This window comes from Astyanax mexicanus, chromosome 2 (assembly GCF_023375975.1).
Source record: "Astyanax mexicanus isolate ESR-SI-001 chromosome 2, AstMex3_surface, whole genome shotgun sequence".
Lineage (NCBI taxonomy): Eukaryota > Metazoa > Chordata > Actinopteri > Characiformes > Acestrorhamphidae > Astyanax > Astyanax mexicanus.
The window spans coordinates 20715509-20735075 of NC_064409.1; the positions used below are offsets into that span (position 1 = coordinate 20715509).

At 35.9% G+C, this 19567-nt stretch overlaps 1 protein-coding gene across 2 annotated transcripts; it reads right to left on the reverse strand.

Moving 5' to 3' along the window:
* Positions 1 to 1599: 1599 nt before the first annotated feature.
* LOC103027238 (peroxisomal succinyl-coenzyme A thioesterase-like) lies at positions 1600 to 17678 on the reverse strand. 2 transcript variants are annotated; one of them, XM_049473811.1, is made up of 11 exons: positions 17414 to 17678; positions 17017 to 17219; positions 14924 to 15023; positions 14501 to 14691; positions 14157 to 14320; positions 10559 to 10678; positions 9889 to 9971; positions 9335 to 9425; positions 7970 to 8050; positions 4309 to 4447; positions 1600 to 3353 (listed from the first exon to the last, which is right to left on the reverse strand). In XM_049473811.1, exons 1-11 carry the CDS (start codon positions 17428 to 17430, stop codon positions 3232 to 3234), a joined length of 1311 nt encoding a protein of 436 aa, XP_049329768.1. In that variant the 5' UTR covers positions 17431 to 17678; the 3' UTR covers positions 1600 to 3231. The 2 variants fall into 2 exon arrangements, with proteins under 2 accessions (XP_049329768.1, XP_049329767.1); XM_049473810.1 differs by having other exon boundaries at positions 17017 to 17678.
* Positions 17679 to 19567: the final 1889 nt, after the last annotated feature.

Genomic DNA, 19567 nt, shown 5'->3' on the forward strand with positions numbered 1-19567 from the left:
ATACAATTAAAATGATACCAATGTAAGCTTGTTTTGTCTACTGTATCCTGTTAAGAGTCTATGTTACTTCAACTTAAATTTGAGTCATTGTTTATTTAGATTTTTTTTTTTTACTGGTGTAAATTTTGAATTTTTGGCTATACAAAAACAACTACAGTATGCATATGTTAAGTGAAAACAACTTAATGTAATCATTGCAATAAACTTAAACAAGTAAGATAAACCGTTTGTTTAATAGTTACTTTAACTTTAACTGTAAAAAAGTTAAAGTTAAGTTTCAGGTACACCACATTTTAAATGTCAAGTACTTGTGGTTTGTCTGTTGAACTTAAAGATAACCGTTTGTTGAACTCCATACAGTTTTATAGATTACTAAACACGAAAAAAAGTTTTGAAAACTCGTTTTCATTTGAGGCAACAAATTACCTTAAAATTATTTGAGTAGACATAAATTACTAGGGCTTACAGTGTACAGTATTACTAACGGAGATACCCACAGATGCTCTTTAAAAGAGGGTTCCACTCAATAAATTGATTTTACTTAAATAATTTGAGGAAACTAGTTGACTTATTTTTTTAAGTAAGGACATTTAAATAGATTTCTTTATTATTTGATTTAACTATTGATTTGAAATACTCAGAGAATATAAAAGGGAGAAATAAAATGGTATAGAGTGAACAGTAAAACAGTTTACAGCCAACAGATTTATCAGATCAGAAAATAATGTTTGTTCCTACAGTCTACAACATCAAGGTCAGGTAGCTAATTATAATATACCATACACAAGTTTACCTAGGGTAGCCTGGGGTGTGGGAACAACTACGCACTGATGGTAAGTGTCAGAAACAGGTGGAGCCACAAAGTATGCAAATAGCTGTAAATGACAACAGACTTACTAAACTCAATTATTATACTGTAAGTTGATTCAGCTCAAAGATGTCCGTTTGAATGTTTATGTGACCATAAATGTTTAACTCAAAATAGTTGAGTAATGTTAGTTCACACTATTTTAATATTTTTACAGTTTAAGGGTTTTAGGTTATTCAGTTGAAAAATATTAAAACATTTAAATGTTAATACAAAAACTACATCACTGATTTATCAATGAACCATGATAAACTGTTAATTGATCTTGAATTATTATTGGGGCAAACATAGTTATCATGATGCACTGTAAACCTAGGTAAGTTCACTTAAATTTATTTAAATAGATTGAAGAAACTAGTTGTCTTAAAAAAATAGTAAAAAATAGAAAATTACTATTTAATATTGTAAATTAAATTAAATTAATTATTGTTATACTGGTTGCTTTGCGCAATAATTCTACTTCAAATTCGACTTACGGTCAAGTTTGATTTATATATTTTTTAAGAATTTTGAGTTGGTCAGAATTTCAAATAAATTGATAAAAGGAATTTTCTGGCAATAATTTGATTATTCAGGTATTAAAGAGATTAAAAAAAAAAGCATGATGGACGAAAAAAAATGCAATGTACAATTCATATTAATCTCTACCTTGCTAATGGTAATTTAATCAGACCTTTATGAACATATAGTTATATTACAACCACTAATAAATGGAAATAAAAACAATGAAATTATTTGCAAATTTCATAAACCCATGTTTTATTCACATTAGAACATTCAACACATATCATGTGCTGAAAATGAGATCAAAATGAGAGACTTTACCATTTCATAAAAAAACATTCAGAACTTGTTGGCAGCAACACATGACTGGGTATAAAAAGGCCATTTTAGAGAGACAGAGTCTCTCAGAAATAATGTACCAAAAGTGTGTCTAACAATTATGGAACAATGTCAGAAAAAGTTTTTAAATATAAAATTGTGAAGACTTTGAATACCCCACTATCTACAGCCCATAACATCATAAAAAGATACTGTGAATCTGGAGAAAAATACATGTCTGTAAGGAATGAGGCTGATAGTCAGTATTTAATGCTGGTGATCTTCTGGCCCTCAGGTGGCACAGAATTAAAAAGAGGCTGTACCGATTCTGTACTGAAATCACTGCATGAGCTCAGGAATACTGCCAGAACTTCACCATCTTCTCTAGGACAAAACTTAAAAATGGACTGAAAAATGGAAAATTATTTCTTGGACAGATATTTCTGAAAACATGGAGACTGTGCTGCAGACTCAAGAATAGAGGGACCACCCAGCTTGTTGAAAAGCTTGTATCTCTCATGATGTGGGGTTGCATTATTGCATCATATGGCACGGGCAACTTAAACATCAGGAATGGCACCATCAATGCTAAAAAGTAAATGTAGATGTTTAAAAACAACATATGTTCCCATCCAGACAACTTCCTATTTAGAAAAGTCCTTGCATATTTCAAGACCACATACTGCCTCCATCACAACAGCATGGTTGGTGTGCTGAACTGGCCTGGCTGCAGTTCAGCCCTTTCACCAGGATTCATGTGGACGTTTAAATGAATAAAAGGCAGAGCTGGCTTTTTGAGCATTTTATACAGTGATAATCTTACTAACAGATAATTTCACTTGTTTTAGGCAAGCAAGATCGTCTAAATCATTTCTTGAAACAAAGCTTAGATACCAGGCTTGGGGTCTCTAGAGGATTATTGAATAGAGTATATTCATATTCACCACTATATAGGTACTGAGTGCTGCTGGAGTTTTTAAACACTGTGTTTAATCACTCACCGTCCTCCACTCTATTACACACTCCTACCTCTAGCTGCCCCACCTTGTAGATAAAGTAAAGTCGGAGACAGAAGCTTATTTGTTGCTGGACGTTGTATATCAGTACATGTACCACTAGGCAGGTTATCATTGTCTGCAGTATTTCATTCTTTGCAAAATAAGATCCACAATAAACAGATAAGATCAGAGAATCTTCCTCTATTCAAACTTCCTTTTAATGACACATCAAAGGCTCTAAGGCTGATGAAGTGTAAATATGAATAATAACTTATGGCAGAAGGTATGAAAAACAAAGCAAAAACTAAAGTAATAGTGTTTGAGCTGAGATAATGCCTCCTAGTAGTTATTTGGATTTTTTTTATACAATAAACCACATGGAGGTCAATACAGTGAGTTGATTGGTTCCTATTAGAAATGTAGCTCCTGGGAATATTCCTAGTGTATCAGAGTAAAAAAAAAAAAAAACATATTTTAGAGCATCAGAGACTACAGCGCTAAAACCACATATTATTCTGTGGTGTGTAATCTGTGGACGCCATATTACAGTCTGGCCTGTGGAGCAGTAAAGTAGAGGTGTTGTTGTAAAAAGGCCAGAATTTTCTCCCAGGAGTCTTCCTGTGCGTCTGCATGTGGCTTGGTCTGTCCACCCCAGAGCATGATCACTGTGAATAAAGCACCAGCAGTACATGCATTAAAATATGTTATGTTATATGCAACGAATTACTAATTGTATAATAAAACTTAGGACATATAGATATTAGAATTATATATATATATATATATATATATATATATATATATATATATATATATATATATATATATACATATATAAATGAAAAATAATTAAATGACCACTTTTACATGATCAATTTCTCTGATTTACTATTTATAGGTATATGTTAAAGTAAAATAAACATTGTTGCTTTATTCTATAAACTATTGACAACATTCCTTCAAATTCCGCCCAAAAAATTGGCAGCATTTGCAAACATTTATTTGCAGAATGAGCAATAGTCAAAATAAAGAAAACGATGCAGTCCTATTAGAGCATAAATAATGCAAAAAAAAAAAAAACAAGTTCATAATTATTCATTTCATGTGTCTTGGCATGCTCTCCAGCAGTCTTTCACACTGCTTTTGAGTGACCTTATTTCACTCCATCCACATCCATCTTCCTCTTGGTCACATTCCAGTGGTTTTCAATGGGGGTCTGTGTGTAGAGCGGTATAAAGTCACCCAAAGTGTGTGAAAGACTGGTGCCAAGATGCATGAAAGCTGTGATAAAATCACAAAAAGTTATTCCACCAAATACTGATTTTATACTGTTGTAATTATTGGATATATTGTGGTTTTACTTTTTTGGCCATATCATCCAGCACTATGTAATGAAATCAGTTACAGTTATACAAATGGTGTCAAAAAGTCACTGTATTAATTGAAAATTAAGAGCGCTGCTGTGCTTGTGAAATACCCCCTTGACAAATGAGTGCATGTTTGTCTCCACAAATTGATTATGGAAAAAAACATTTTACAATGAGATAAAAGAATATTCATTGTTAAGCTAACATATTTTGTTGAAGAAATGTTGAATTGATTTAATGAATTGACACGTACCTTTCTCTTTACCATTCACCAAAAAGTTGCTGGCCCGGTGGTGTGGTGTGTAGGGAGGTTCAATCAGGTGACCTGCTCCGGGATAAGTGAGGGTATGCAGCAGGTGGCGATTCCCAGCCTTTTCCATTATGCGCTCAATCTGAGGGGAACAGGATTTGAGAGAAAAGCAAAAACTCCAATCAGACAATGTAACTTGATATGGGTTGATGCTAAGTAGGAATACTGAGAAAAAAAAAACAAGTTTCTGGCCATTAAGCTGTTTCTTGAGGAATTTAACACGAAACATTGTGAGGTGTTGGTGACCCCTGCTGGCATGAGCACACAAGCATTACCGGCTCACCCACTCACTAGGAGAGTAAGAGCTAGTATATTATATAATAATAATTATAATAATAATAATGTCTCACCAATGTGTAAATTCTGGTATGATTTTGATATCCAATAGCGATCTACATATTTCACACTTATGCATATTTCATCTTGCATTTTAGCTTTTAACCAACAGTATGCAAACAATAAAATAAAACAATAAAAACAAGTCTCCTGAGAAATTTGTTTTCACATTTAATTAGTTAACTGGTGTTTACATAGACTGTTCCCAGCTGTAAACCCTCTTTTTAAAATGTAATTTTAGGTTAAATAAACCAATAGATCTATTTAAACTAAAAAAATGTATACAAATTAGCTCAATCAATGAATTTTTATGTAGTGTGGCCAGTGTTGGCAAATTATAGTAGCGTGACAGACACCACTTGGTCCTTATGATATATATATTTTTTATAATTTTATTTAAAAATTTTCCCAATTTTACTACAGGGGTGATAGTGAAAAAAAATCCTGAGCCTGAACTTTTTTTTCCTGTTCCAACAGGGTGAGGAAGGGTGGGGGTTGTTGGGGAGGGACAACAGACTGCATATGTGACGTAACATAGGCATAAATGTTGACACATTATTCAAACATTTAATAGTCTGTGTATAACCTTATTGTCAAGTGACACATTTTAGATAACGTTTTCATTTTCATATTTACATTTTCTCCACTCTTGTAAAAAAAGTGCACTTTTTTTTTTCCTACTGAGAGCTCTTCTTAAGATGGTGTCCTTGTGTAAAATAATGTAACTTTGTTTCATAGAGATTTTTATAAACGTCAGGACATGTGGTCTTACTGTGAACTACAAATGAACAGAAGTCACATTACAGCAGTGTTTCTCAACCCTGATCCTGCATATTCTACTGCATATTAACACTGTTCTGTATATTCTACTGCATATTAACACTGTTCTGTATATTCTTCTGCATATTAACACTGTTCTGCATATTCTACTGCATATTAACACTGTTCTGCATATTCTACTGCATATTAACACTGTTCTGTATATTCTTCTGCATATTAACACTGTTCTGTATATTCTTCTGCATATTAACACTGTTCTCCATATTCTACTGCATATTAACACTGTTCTGCATATTCTACTGCATATTAACACTGTTCTTCAGATATTCTTATGATTTTAGCCGATCTGATTCAGGAGTTTAGGGTTAAGCAGTTTATCAGAGCTGTGTGTGGATGAAACTGGTGAAACCGGTGAAACTGCTCACTTACAAGAAGCTGCAGTTCCTCATCCAACCACTAGTGGGAGCTGCAGCAGCAGCACAAGCCCCGCTCTCTTCACTCAGTCACAGCTACAGCCCAGCCACGGGCTACAGAGCTCAGCTCAGCCAGTCTGGAGCGTTTTTTTTTACACGTTTTTTTTTTTAAGTTCATCTGTGTAGGAAAAGGTTTTAAAAACGGATAATACAGCTCTCTACAGTTCACCTTTCAGCCAAAGCAGCTAACAGCAGCAGTTGTCACGGAGTCACTGCTCGGATTACATTATAAACAGGTCAGTTAGCGCGCTGCTAACCTCATGATGTTTATAACTACGGAGTTTAGTGGACACACCACGGCTGCAAGGTTAGACTGTTGAAGGCTACTGAAGACTATTAAAGGCTATTGGAGGTTATTGAAAGGGTTATTGGAGCAGAAATCAGTAAAGGCTGGTTAGATAAGTGATTCACCTCCTCGTCCTTTACTGCGGTGAAACTGCGACTAGCGCTGTCACAGTGATGTTTATTTAACGTCATTAAAACTGATTTTGTCAGGTATTGTCTTATAAATATTTACACAGAACTTATATCTCTCATAAAAAGCGTTTATTTTGGTCAGTAACATTCATGTTTATTTACTAGCAGCGTAAATTACCAGTGTTTGCTTTGGTGTGGATGTAATTAGGGGAATCTGTACCAGCCAGGTTTGCCAGGCACCTGTGTGGCATTAATGTGGCATTTGGCCCCGCCCAAGATCGGTATCGGCGATCGGCCCATCGTGGTGAAAGACGACCGGCGATCGGAATCGGCCCCAAAAACACTGATCGGTTCAGGAGGTGTAAAAAAGGAGGTGAATTTTGGCAGTGCATCTGCGATTCTTTTGCTCTCTGCCCGTTTCTTTCGTTTAGCACAACCACTTTCATAACTCCGCTTCATTTTCACTGTGACAGCTGTCACTCTAGGTGAAAATCAAGATCAGGTGAAAATCTAGGTGAAATGAAGATCAGGTGGAAAACACAATTTTAGTTCAGTGATCAGGGTTAAGAAACTGCTTTAAACTACAAACATAAAGTACTGTACTAAATTCTGACTATCCACTACATCTGGCTTCTAGCTAATTAGCTATATTCATTTTCTCCTGTAATCCTAAACTAATAACGACAGTGAAATATGTGAAATAGTGATTAGCTGATCAGGTACAGGGCAAGTTACATATACATTACATTACATATATAGTTTATTTATTTTCTAAAACCTTGACTCCCTATCTAGCTAATTCCAAACTCAAGCTAACTCACTAACACAGCTGCAGTTTATTAATCACAGTGGGTTTAATCTGTGTGCTGATACAAGAAGTGTATTTTTAACCAGCTATCAGAAACATATCATCACAGTTTACGTGTTTAGCCTACCGTTATCTTTTTTGAGAAAAATCTCCGTATATCCAGATCTGTTTTTAAATCAGCTGAAGCTGCTGCGTCCGATCCCGCTGCTAAATCTCACAGCAAGGGAGGGGCTTCCCCCACTCCTCCGCGCGCCGCAAAAACAGCAAGCTGATTGGCTGTTTCTACTGAGAGGCGGGACTTAATACCTGAACCGGCTCTATTTATTTATTTATTTATTTTATTTATATATATATATTTTTATAGAGCCACGCTACGCCGGATTTCCGGCGCGGCGCCGGAACGCTATCACCCCTGTTACTAACAGGTGAAGACTAACACACGCCTCTTTTTGAACTGCTGCTGATGCAGCATTGCCAAATAGCATCACAGCACACTCGAGAGGAAAGCGCAGCGATTTTGTTTCCGATACATCAGTGGCATAGTGGCAGCGCTTTAGACCGTGTCCTTTATGATATTAAAAAAAGAATGAAAGGACATATCAGCTGATACAATATACCAACATATAATTTTGATTTCATTGTGCATCCCTACTAAACACAACAGAAGAAAATGAACAGAAAATGTTCTGAAATCTTGCTACACTTCACAAGAGTTAAAGACATGTTAAAGACATTTTTCCACCGTATCTGCTACTGTGCATTTGTGAAGGTACTACTAGTTTTTCCTCACATCTTCAGCAGACTCAACTGTAGCCCAGTTCTGATCGTCACCACCGGTAATCAGGAGCAGTGGGCACTTTATCTGACCAACCTGTGTTAAACAGAGTAACTCATTACAGACAAAAACATACACTAATTATATTCACACACATACAGACATACATATTTGGATGTTTGCAGCAGCCATTTCAGTCTGATATATCTAATAACTTATGGACACAGTAATATTTCAGGATTGAAATGAGGTTTATTGTACTAACAGAAAATGTGCAAAAGAAGCCATTTCTGCAAGCACCCCACAAACGCAATGCAAACGCAATGCAAAAGCACACCTCAGGCGACTCTGTTTGTGGCGTGCTTGCAGAAATGGCTTCTTTCGCATCACTCTCCCATACAGCTTCTCCTTGTGCAAAGTGCGCTGTATTATTGACCGATGCACAGTGACACCATCTGCAGCAAGATGATGCTGCAGCTCTTTGGAGGTGGTCTGTGGATTGTCCTTGACTGTTCTCACCATTCTTCTTCTCTGCTTTTCTGATATTTTTCTTGGCCTGCCACTTCTGGGCTGTCCCTGTGGTCTTCCATTACCTTACTATGTTCCTCACAGTGGAACCTGACAGGTTAAATCTCTGAGACAACTTTTTGTATCCTTCCCCTGAACAACTATGTTGAACAATCTTTGTTTTTAGATCATTTGCGAGTTGTTTTGATGAGCCCATGATGCCACTCTTCAGAGGAGATTCAAATAGGAGAACAACTTGCAATTGGCCACCTTAAATACCTTTTCTCATGATTGGATACACCTGGCTATGAAGTTCAAAGCTCAATGAGGTTACCAAACCAATTTTGTGCTTCAGTAAGTCAGTAAAAAGTAGTTAGGAGTATTCAAATCAATAAAATGATAAGGGTACCCATACTTTTGCACCGGTCAAATTTTGGTTTAATGCATATTGCACATTTTCTGTTAGTACAATAAACCTCATTTCAGTCCTGAAATATTACTGTGTTCATCGTTATTAGATATATCAAACTGAAATGGCTGTTGCAAACACCCAAATATTTACAACTAAAAATGATTAAGATTAATAGGGGTGCCCAAACTTTTTCATATGACTGTAAAATATACAGAAGCTCGTCTACTGCTTGATCGGTGTATATCAGTACGTGTATCATTTGGCAGATTATCATTGTCTGCAGTGTTTTATTCTTGCAAAGTGTTTTTTTTACAGTGTTTACAGCACACATTAAAACACACATACATACAATGAAGCATTCTGAATAAAATAACCCATACTTGCACTTGCAATAATAAAAAAAATGATTACAATGTGATTAAATACAAAACATGCTACAAAATTCATTATAATTATCTTACGTCCACTTTCAGCTTTGGGTCTTCTGGAATGGGCAGGATTACTTCTCTCCAGATGACCTGGTTGTTCTTCATCTGTATTTTGTGCATGTTCCTAAACATAGTGGTTAATATTTTAGAAAGATAGCACAACATATGATTTACACTAACAGCCATAATATTGACGGCTATAAAAGACAAACATACAGGAATAAAACAGTTTTCACAAAGTTACACATTTTGTGATAGATATTAGAAACAACTTTATATACATTGTAGGGGAAATATATATATATATATATATATATAATATATATATTATAATATAATATAATATATAATATATATATATATATAATATATCTATATCTATCTATCTATCTATCTATCTATCTATCTATATATATATATATATATATATATATATATATATATATATATAGAGAGAGAGAGAGAGGGTTTATATGTGAGAAGAGGTGTGTCAGCATTTTAATATTAATGACTTGATATGCAAATATCATGTTTTCTATATTTTTTATGTCGTAGTCAATATTAAAAGGGAAGTGCTGGATACTCACTTGCTAAATTCTAAAAAGGCTTCAATCAGAGACCCTTGAAGAGGAGCAACATGACTACCACTGATACACACACAACACCGGGGCTGCAACAACAACACACACAGTGAAAAATCACTCAGGGTAAAAAAAAAAAAAAAAAAAAAAAGTCATAAGCATTTTGCATGAAAAAAGATACAATCAGTAAATCACAAGGCTGAATATTCTTAATAACTAGAGGGTTAATATTTTTTAAAAGGTGTAACTGCATTATTATGCTACTTTCTTAACAATAAAATCACGCATTTCTATTTTTGTATCCGTTTTTTTTATTTTACGTTATTTTTATTAGTTGACATTAAACTAATATTACTCAAATGGTGGCCTTTAAATCTGGACCTTGAATCCAGTATCCAGTCCTGGACTTTGTAATTCTTGGAAGGAGTGACACTAACTGGCCAATTAAATACATCAACTGTTCCTTTAACTTCCAGCAAGAACAAAATCCAGGACTGTAAACAGGATTTATTGTCCAGATTTGATTACCTGGCTGGATTTAACACCTGACATTACTATACTTTAGAAAAGCAACTGTAGATGTAACGTGTATGTGTCCCAATACTTTAGATCATATACTGAATTTATGCTCAAATTGATGATTTGTTCTGCCAATACAGCATTTTTCACAACTCACCCTAATGATTTTGGAGTATGCAGCCATGGACAGTGTTACAGAGGTCCCGAACGAGAGGCCCAGCAGAGCCATCCTGTCCCTCTGCACCATCGGATGATCCTGCAGAATCTCATATGCAATCTACAGTACACACACAAAAAAACAAAAAACTGGGTTACAGTTATGATAAAGCTCAAAACAATAAGCTCAATATACATTATTTCTGTTGTCAAGACAAAAAAAAGATTTTACTCTATATCAGTGTTCCATAGTGTATTGTATACAAAATATATCTATGATTTGTATTTTGTGTATATTATTTTTGATAAAAGCAATATTCTGACCTTTACATAACCATAGGTAATCAGATATTGGAGAGTTTATGTGAGTCAGGCAATAATCAGATGCAACCAGCCAATAAACTTACAAAGTAAATTTATTGTAAGTACAAGGTGTAAAAATCAACACAGACACAGACACAGACACACACACAGACACAGACACACACACACACACACACACACAGACACACAGGCACACACACACAGGCACACAGTGAAATTAGGCAAGAGGTCAGCAGATGAACTTTACCCACTAGCATTATATTTCACTTATTTCGCAACTCATTCATTCAGATACTCTATCTACTCTGTGACAAGTTAATCACGTGTTGGTCTATGTGACTTTTTTTATATTGTAAGTATTTTAATGTCAGCTACCTTTAAAAATGGATTAAGGAGCATTAAACTTTTATTTACTTGCTATTCGATTATCTTACCAGACACTTCCACAGGATTAAACAAAAGAGAATAAAAACCACACACACACAAAACAACCCAGACCGGGGAAACTGGGTTTGTCTCAATAAAGACCCTGAGCTATTCACAGTGTGCTTATTTTACACCTGCATGCATCACCAGAACCAGGTTTCTCTTGTTATTTGTTCAGTATCCAGTACAAATGATCAGTATCTGCAATTGATTATTCAGTATCTACTATGATTTACTTAGTATCCACTATAAATTATTTAGTATGTACTACAAATGACTTGGCATCATATCATTATCTACTGTAAACTATTCAGGATCAACTACAAATTATTTAGTATTGACTACAATTATTTGGTACAGTTGTGGTCAAAAGTTTACATACACTTGTAAAAAAACATAATATTATGGCTGTCTTGAGTTTTCAATAAGTTCTACAACTCTTATTTTTCTGTGATAGAGTGATCGGAACACATACATGTTTGTCACAAAAAACAGTCATAAAATTTGGTTCTTTCATAAATTTATTATGGGTCTGCTGAAAATGTCACCAAATCTGCTGGGTCAAAAATATACATACAGCAACAAAATTTGTCAATTTTGGTGATGTAGAGAGTTGTGTCAATCAAATTAGCTTCATGTCATGGCCTCTTCACTTCTTGTAAGTGATTCTGATTGACTACAGCTGTTGACTTCTCATGAGCCCATTTAAATAGGGCTCATTTGACCCAGTGATTAGACTCAGCTACAAAAGCTACAATGGGAAAGTCAAAGGAACTCAGTGTGGATCTGAAAAAGCGAATTATTGACTTGAACAAGTCAGGGAAGTCACTTGGAGCCATTTCAAAGCAGCTACAGGTCCCAAGAGCAACTGTGCAGACAATTATACGCAAGTATAAAGTGCATGGAACAGTTGTGTCACTGCCACGATCAGGAAGAAAACGCAAGCTATCACATGCTGCCGAGAGGAGATTGGTCAGGATGGTCAAGAGTCAACCAAGAATCACCAAGAAGCAGGTCTGCAAGGATTTGGAAGCTGATGGAACACAGGTGTCAGTCTCCACAGTCAAGCGTGTTTTACATCGCCATGGACTGAGAGGCTGCCGTGCAAGAAAGAAGCCCTTGCTCCAGAAAAGGCACCTTAAGACTCGGCTGAAGTTTGCTGCTGATCACATGGACAAAGATAAAACCTTCTGGAGGAAAGTTCTCTGGTCAGACGAAACAAAAATTGAGCTGTTTGGCCACAACACCCAGCAATATGTTTGGAGGAGAAAAGGTGAGGCCTTTAATCCCAGGAACACCATGCCTACTGTCAAGCATGGTGGTGGTATTATTATGCTCTGGGGATGTTTTGCTGCCAGTGGAACTGGTTCTTTGCAGAAAGTAAATGGGATAATGAAGAAGAAGGATTACCTCCAAATTCTGCAGGAAAACTTAAAACCATCAGCCCGAAGGTTGGGTCTTGGGCGCAGTTGGGTGTTCCAACAAGACAATGACCCAAAACACACATCAAAAGTGGTAAAGGAATGGCTAAACCAGGCTAGAATTAAGGTTTTAGAATGGCCTTCCCAAAGTCCTGACTTAAACCCCATTGAGAACATGTGGACAGTGCTAAAGAAACGGGTTCATGCAAGAAAACCATCACATTTAGCTGAACTGCACCAATTCTGTCAAGAAGAGTGGTCAAACATTCGACCTGAAGCTTGCCAGGAGCTTGTGGATGGCTACCAAAAGCGCCTAGTTGCCGTGAAAATGGCCAAGGGACATGTAACCAAATACTAATGTTGCTGTATGTATATTTTTGACCCAGCAGATTTGGTGACATTTTCAGCAGACCCATAATAAATTTATGAAAGAACCAAATTTTATGACTGTTTTTTGTGACAAACATGTATGTGTTCCGATCACTCTATCACAGAAAAATAAGAGTTGTAGAACTTATTGAAAACTCAAGACAGCCATAACATTATGTTTCTTTACAAGTGTATGTAAACTTTTGACCACAACTGTATGTGCTACAAATTATTCAGTATGCAGTATGAATTATTCAGTATCTGCTTTAAATTATCCAGTACCTTCTACAAATTACTTAGTATCCACTACCACTATTTTTAAATCCATTATGAATTATTTTGTATCCACTAATAAAATAATACAGTATTTTCTATAGATGTTTCACTATCTACCATAAATGAAAAGGTATCCACACTGAATTATTCAGTATCTATTACAAATAATCCAGTATGTACTGTAAACTATTCAGTATCCAATATGAAGTATTTAGTATCTACTACAAATTATTTGGCATCTGATATGCATTATGTAGTATCCATTACAAATGATTCAATATGCAGTATGAACTATTCCACTACAGTTAATCTACTACAAATTATTCAGCACCTGGTATGATTTATTTAGTATCTGTATCCGTTACAAATTATTCAATGTACAGTATGAATTATTCCACTACAGTTTATTCATTGTCCACTATGAATTTCTCACTATCCACTACAAAAAAATTTGTATCCACTACATGTTATTCTAAATCTACTACGTATTATTCAGTGTCTTCTATGAATAACTTGGTATACACTATGAATTTCTCAGTATCCACTATGAATTATTTAGTATCTACTACAAATTATTCAGCACATGGTATGATTTGTTTACTATCTGTATCCGTTAAAATTATTCATTGTCCAATATGAATTTCTCACGATCCACTACAAGAAACTTAGTATTCACTTAACATTGTTCTAAATATTATTTAGTATCTTCTCTGCCATACTTAGTATTCACTGACAGTTTTAAGTATCCACTATATACTATGTACTAAATATAGGATAAATTACCTCAAAGTAATCGACTGTAAGCTCAGATCCATAATAATCTGCCGTGGAAAGATACTCTAGAGCCAATGCGACAAAGCCATGTGATGCCAGTAGAGCAGCTCGATACTCCACCAGACCTCCACCTCCTCCCCACATGTCCAGAATGCCAGGAAACGGTCCGGGGCCTAGAACACACATCGTTAGATATTTGGTTAGCTATTTCAGCCTTTGCAAAAAGCAGCTTTTCAATTTTATTAATTTGTTTGTAAGTTACTATTACATTTTTTCTACATGCTATTTAAATAACATGCTGTAAAAGATACACTGGAGAAACTATGAGTGTATTTCATGTGTGTATTGTGTACCTGGAGGTATGAACATAGTTCCTCGAATTCCCTTCTCCTCAACACTGACCCTTTGTACACCAGGCGCCATATACCAGCGCTCTATAACACGGGTAACCAGCGCTGTCATCAGATTAAAGCCCTGAGTCACGTGACCATCATAAACTGAAATGTGGAAGACCATTGGCAAGAGGACATCCTTCTTTCGCAATCTTAATTCCACAGAAGTTGTGAATGAAAGGGTGGAAGGAAGGAAGAAAAAAGATAGAGAGAGCGATTATTATCTGTGATTAGTAATCTGTGAGTGTGTTTTTGGAAAACAAAAATCTTATCTTATCTTAGTTTAATGTACCTTCCTTTGATATATTTATCAATTAGTGCTGACAACTGATTAAATCAATTTGCATGACAGTGACAATATATACACTACATAGCTTAATTTACCTCAGTCCTGTTCGGCTTCCTGGCACCGGCTGCAAACTCCACATCAGCCCCATAGACTCCACACCTTCATATGTTCCCCCAACGCTGGCATCCTTCGCCACTGTTAGAAACTACTGTGTTAATGCCACAATTGTAACAGAGCACTATAGAACCAAGTTGGTCGACCAGCATGACTCTATAATTTTTAAAGTATGTTAATTATAACAGAGAGAGGCGGAATATTACCAAAACTACTTAAAATGTAACAATTTTAATTTCTAAATTAATTTGCAGTTTGATCATCAAGCAAAATGTGACTTAGTACTTGGTGGAGAAACCCTTGTTGGTATTATATAGGTCAAAAATTTCTTGTATTTGGTCACAAGCGGGGTTATCACACTAAATTCTCCCAAGTAATTCATGCAGGTGCTCATCACTGGCAAATTTTTGGCCTGTACATGAGTGTTCTTTAGCAGAGGCACTGTAGGATCGCAAGCAATTAAAGTGTGTTATTAATAGTTTTCTTGTTCACTGTTCTCTCAGATTCTCCCATATCATTTTAGGTTGACACTTAGAATCATCCTCACCCCACAAAGGGAGTTCCTGCATGGAGCTCCAGAGAGAGGGCAATTGACTATTATCTTGTATTTTTTTTTGTTTTCATTTTTGAATTAGTGGTCTCTTCCTTGTATAACAGTATAAGAGCCCAACCTGTCAAAACCTTTAAATCAATTTCAGAATTTCAAGAGTAACTGATGAATTATAGGCAATGTTAAATTTTGGTTTCCATCATCAACCTTAAAAGATGTTGTAAAAGATGATGTAAAAAATATCTATTGTATTGTATTTTAGAAGTTTAAAATCATTCAATGTTTATTGCTAATAGGGGAGCGTAGAAAATCCCTAACCATGTAAAGCCTTTAAAAGGTGTCCTTCTGCTAAAATCCACTTTTTCTTGTTCTTTGTGAAATACAATATGTCTCTCTGAGTTGTATATGATGCTGCACATGAAACTCTTCCTTAAGCTCCATTGTCTGCAGTAGATAATAAGAGAAAATGTTCAGAAAAACAAGTCGATCAGGAAAAGCAATGGTTCTACGTCAACTCGTGAACTTATGGCTTCGCTCACCTTGACTCACCGCAGAGCTAAAGCCGACACATCTCGTCAGATAGGAGCTAACAGCGTTAGGAGCAGTATGGCCGTTTTTTCCAGTGTTATTTGTGCAAATAACACATCAGTGTTATATGCTTTGTCCAGTAATTCAGAGATAAGGAACAATAGATAGTAAAATAGAATTTGTCTATGGAAAACAACAAGCGCAGTACAACTGAGATAGGTAGGTGTATTTTTAGAACAGTTTTGTTAACAGTAGTTAAAAGTAAAAATCCACCCCGGGGTTTTGTTCCAACTGTATAGGTGGATTTTTACTTTCTGGACCTGGACTACCCACTTTTGGGTATAACTATAGGATCTCGTGGATTTCGCGTTTCACAGAGACTCTAAGACAGTGGCTGAACTGCACTTTGCAGAGCATTACACAGGTTGTAAAGTAACATATGACACTGCAAAGGCTGTTATTAGTGTAAAACAGTATTAGTGTTCATCTCAGGGCTTCGCAGTGCTGTTAGCCAATCAGAGGCGATATGTTTACATGTATGAAAACATACACCCCCCAACCGGACTAAAGCAGCAATATACTGGATCAACTGAGCACTTTTTTTCACAAAAAAGGCCCACATGGCATTCATTCATTCAAAGACCACAACTAGACATTTTAAAATGAATGTAAAAGCGACGGAATGAGATCTTTAAATTAATGTTGATCGAATGACACAACTTCAAGACTAACTTAACTGAAGCTAGGTTAAATAAAGGTTGTTTATTTTATTAGGCAATGCTAACTAAAAAAAAAGTTGCTTTTTCCATCACCAACATGAAAAGACATACTCAAAAAAAATAAAGTTTATTTAATGTTCTTGGCTATCAGGGGAGTGTAGAAGAGCCCCGACCATTCAAAAACATTTAAATTAATGCTAACTATATACGTTATGTTGTGTATAGTGTTTTACTGGGGATTATATCAGACCTGTGGTCTGTAAAGTAAAGTATTTACCTGTTACAGTGCCGTGCTGGTCGCTGATATAGTGTCCAAACGCCTCCCAGAAGTCCTTGTCCTCGGACTGGTGCACACAGTGGAGGGTGACCTGCTGCCCGGGGGTTAGATTCCTCACCACGATCTGGAACTTCTCATCCACCAGCCCCCGGCTCGGCTCCACCGACAGCAGGGCCCGGAGCCCGGCCGCGGGACTGAGGGTCCTGCGGGGAGGAGAAGCGACGGCGGACATTCTTACTCTCAGATCTGTGAAGTTAAACCTCCCCTCCTCACTCCATACTGACACTGCTGCAGGGTAAACACTTCCCAAAGTACGGGAGCCGCGGAGGGTCTAAACACCTCCCACAGCCCGTTCAGACAGACTGACTGAAGACAGGAATAAATAGTCAGATCTTACCCGTGAGCTGCCAGCATTTCAGTAAGTTACATACGGCTGTTATAAAAGGAGCTGAACAGTGATCAGTATTATACAGCGCCTTTAACTCAACCTTTGGCTACAGTTACGGAGTTGTTGCGTAAAACCCCGCTGTTTCCACCGCACATGTTTAGCGGGTTCATCGGTCACGGGCACTCAGAGCTGCTGCGCGTTTAACCCTTCACTGTCCAAACTCCTCTCCCTTTATAAACACTGCACCCGGATTAAACAACATCTTCTATACAAAAAAAAAAAAACGTATAAAGCATTCACACGTCAAACTCTTAATCCATTAAGAGCTGCTGTCATTTACTCCAGTTCACATTTATCATTTTTTATTTTAAAATGTGTTTCAGCGTTTTGGCCATTTTCCACTTAGACCAGCGTGTTTTCTCATTATTAAGTTACCATTTACCATTAAGGCACCATTTTCCCGAATGGATGCAAAAGCCGATCTGCTGCAATGTCAGGTATGTACACCTGGACAGCAACAACAGCCGGTGAAGCACTGTGGGATTTGTAGTTCATACGGATGTCGTGTGACTACAACACCTAAGCTGTCACATTTATTTATTTTTTTAAGAGGAAGTATTCAACTAATTTAACTGTGCGAACGTATAGGCAGTTTTTTTCTATTCTGTAGCACATGCTTGTAGCGTTATTGAATTTACATAAAATCCACAACATTTATTTTGTTAAGAATGCTGCTATAAAATCCAATATATTTTTTAACTTTTACAGTAATAAAAACGCATAGGGTCATTTTCTAACGCATTTGAAAATGAGAAGTTATTAAATTATTACTTTCGGACAAAAACAACAACAACAACAACAATAATAATAATAATAATAATAATAATAATAATGATAATGATAATAATAATAATAATAATAATAATAATAATAATAATAATCATTATAATAATAATAATAATAATAATAATAATATTTTTTTTCTTCCTTCTTTTTCTTCTTCTTATTATTATTGCAAATATTGCACTAGAATTAAGATAACTGTAGGAATGACTGTGTAATAAATATAAATATTTTACATTCAGACACACAAAGCATTTAAAAATTCAGCCCCGTTTAAAAAAGTCATTTTATTCCTGCACATAGATTTAAATTATTTAATTATTATTTTAAATAATAATAATAATCATTCAGTGCGGCAACTGGATGGTTATGTTCCTGAGCTCAAGAGCAGCAGCAGCAGCAGCTTTTCACTGCATTGTGTTTTAATTATTATATTATTGTTATATTACTTGTATTTTCTGTTAATAATCATATATATTTAGTTTATTAGGTGTCGAAACCGGTGTGGGTATACTGACACCCCGCGGTTAGATATGGAGTTTTGGCGGCGTGAAGACCAGGTTAGTAAACAATTAGCTTATTTTACACCAAATTCACAATGAAGAGATAAAACTAAAGGTGAAGCTTAAATTACAGCAGCTGCAGACAGAGGCTGAGGAAGTGGTGTTGAGTAGCTAGCCTAACCTAGCTAGCATAACATTAGCATTATATTTAATAACTGTATAAGTTTGGAAAATGTTCCTTGCTTTGGTTCCATAAAGGGTGGCATACGTGTTCACAAATATCAAATAAGCTCTAAAATGTTCACTAAGCTGTTCACAATATAAGTGTTAGCAGGAACAGTAAATGCATGTATATGTTTTATATCACATTTTTGAAAATGATTGTAATACATTTTTCATGTATTTCTAGTAAAGGGGGCTTCTGGTTGGTCAGGAGACCCCTTCTTTCTCCTGCCTTTTTGTGTAAGTTATTGTTGATCTGCCTAAACATGCATCCTGAGTTGTGTTTCTTTTCATGTTCCCGAAGGGCACTGAGGAGCTGAGGAAAGCCTGTCTGCAGTGGCAGGGTGAGGGTCCAGACCCCCTGGATGGAGCTCAGGCAGGTTCAGAATGAGTTTCTCGAGTGGAAGCTGAAGGCCCTCATTAAGAAGTTTTTTTTTTGGCTGCATTAGCTACATATTTTAGGGTTGATGGCGGAAAAACAAACTTTATTTAACATTGCCTAATAGACATTGGATGGTGTTGAAATTCTTCTTTTAAACTTTTTGAATGGTTGAGTGGCTCTAAATGTATACAGTAATGCTTTTAGGTGAAAGGT

What these genes read in the sequence shown, in the direction of transcription:
- LOC103027238 (XM_049473810.1), bottom strand. Translation starts at nt 17,248, where the DNA reads ATGTCCGCCGTCGCTTCTCCTCCCCGCAGGACCCTCAGTCCCGCGGCC. An exon ending in CCAGCACGGCACTGTAACAG is followed by an intron (nt 15,024 to 17,016) that starts GTAAATACTTTA and finishes AGTTTCTAACAG; the next exon opens with TGGCGAAGGATGCCAGCGTT. An exon ending in TTACAGTCGATTACTTTGAG is followed by an intron (nt 10,679 to 14,156) that starts GTAATTTATCCT and finishes TGTGTACTGTAG; the next exon opens with ATTGCATATGAGATTCTGCA.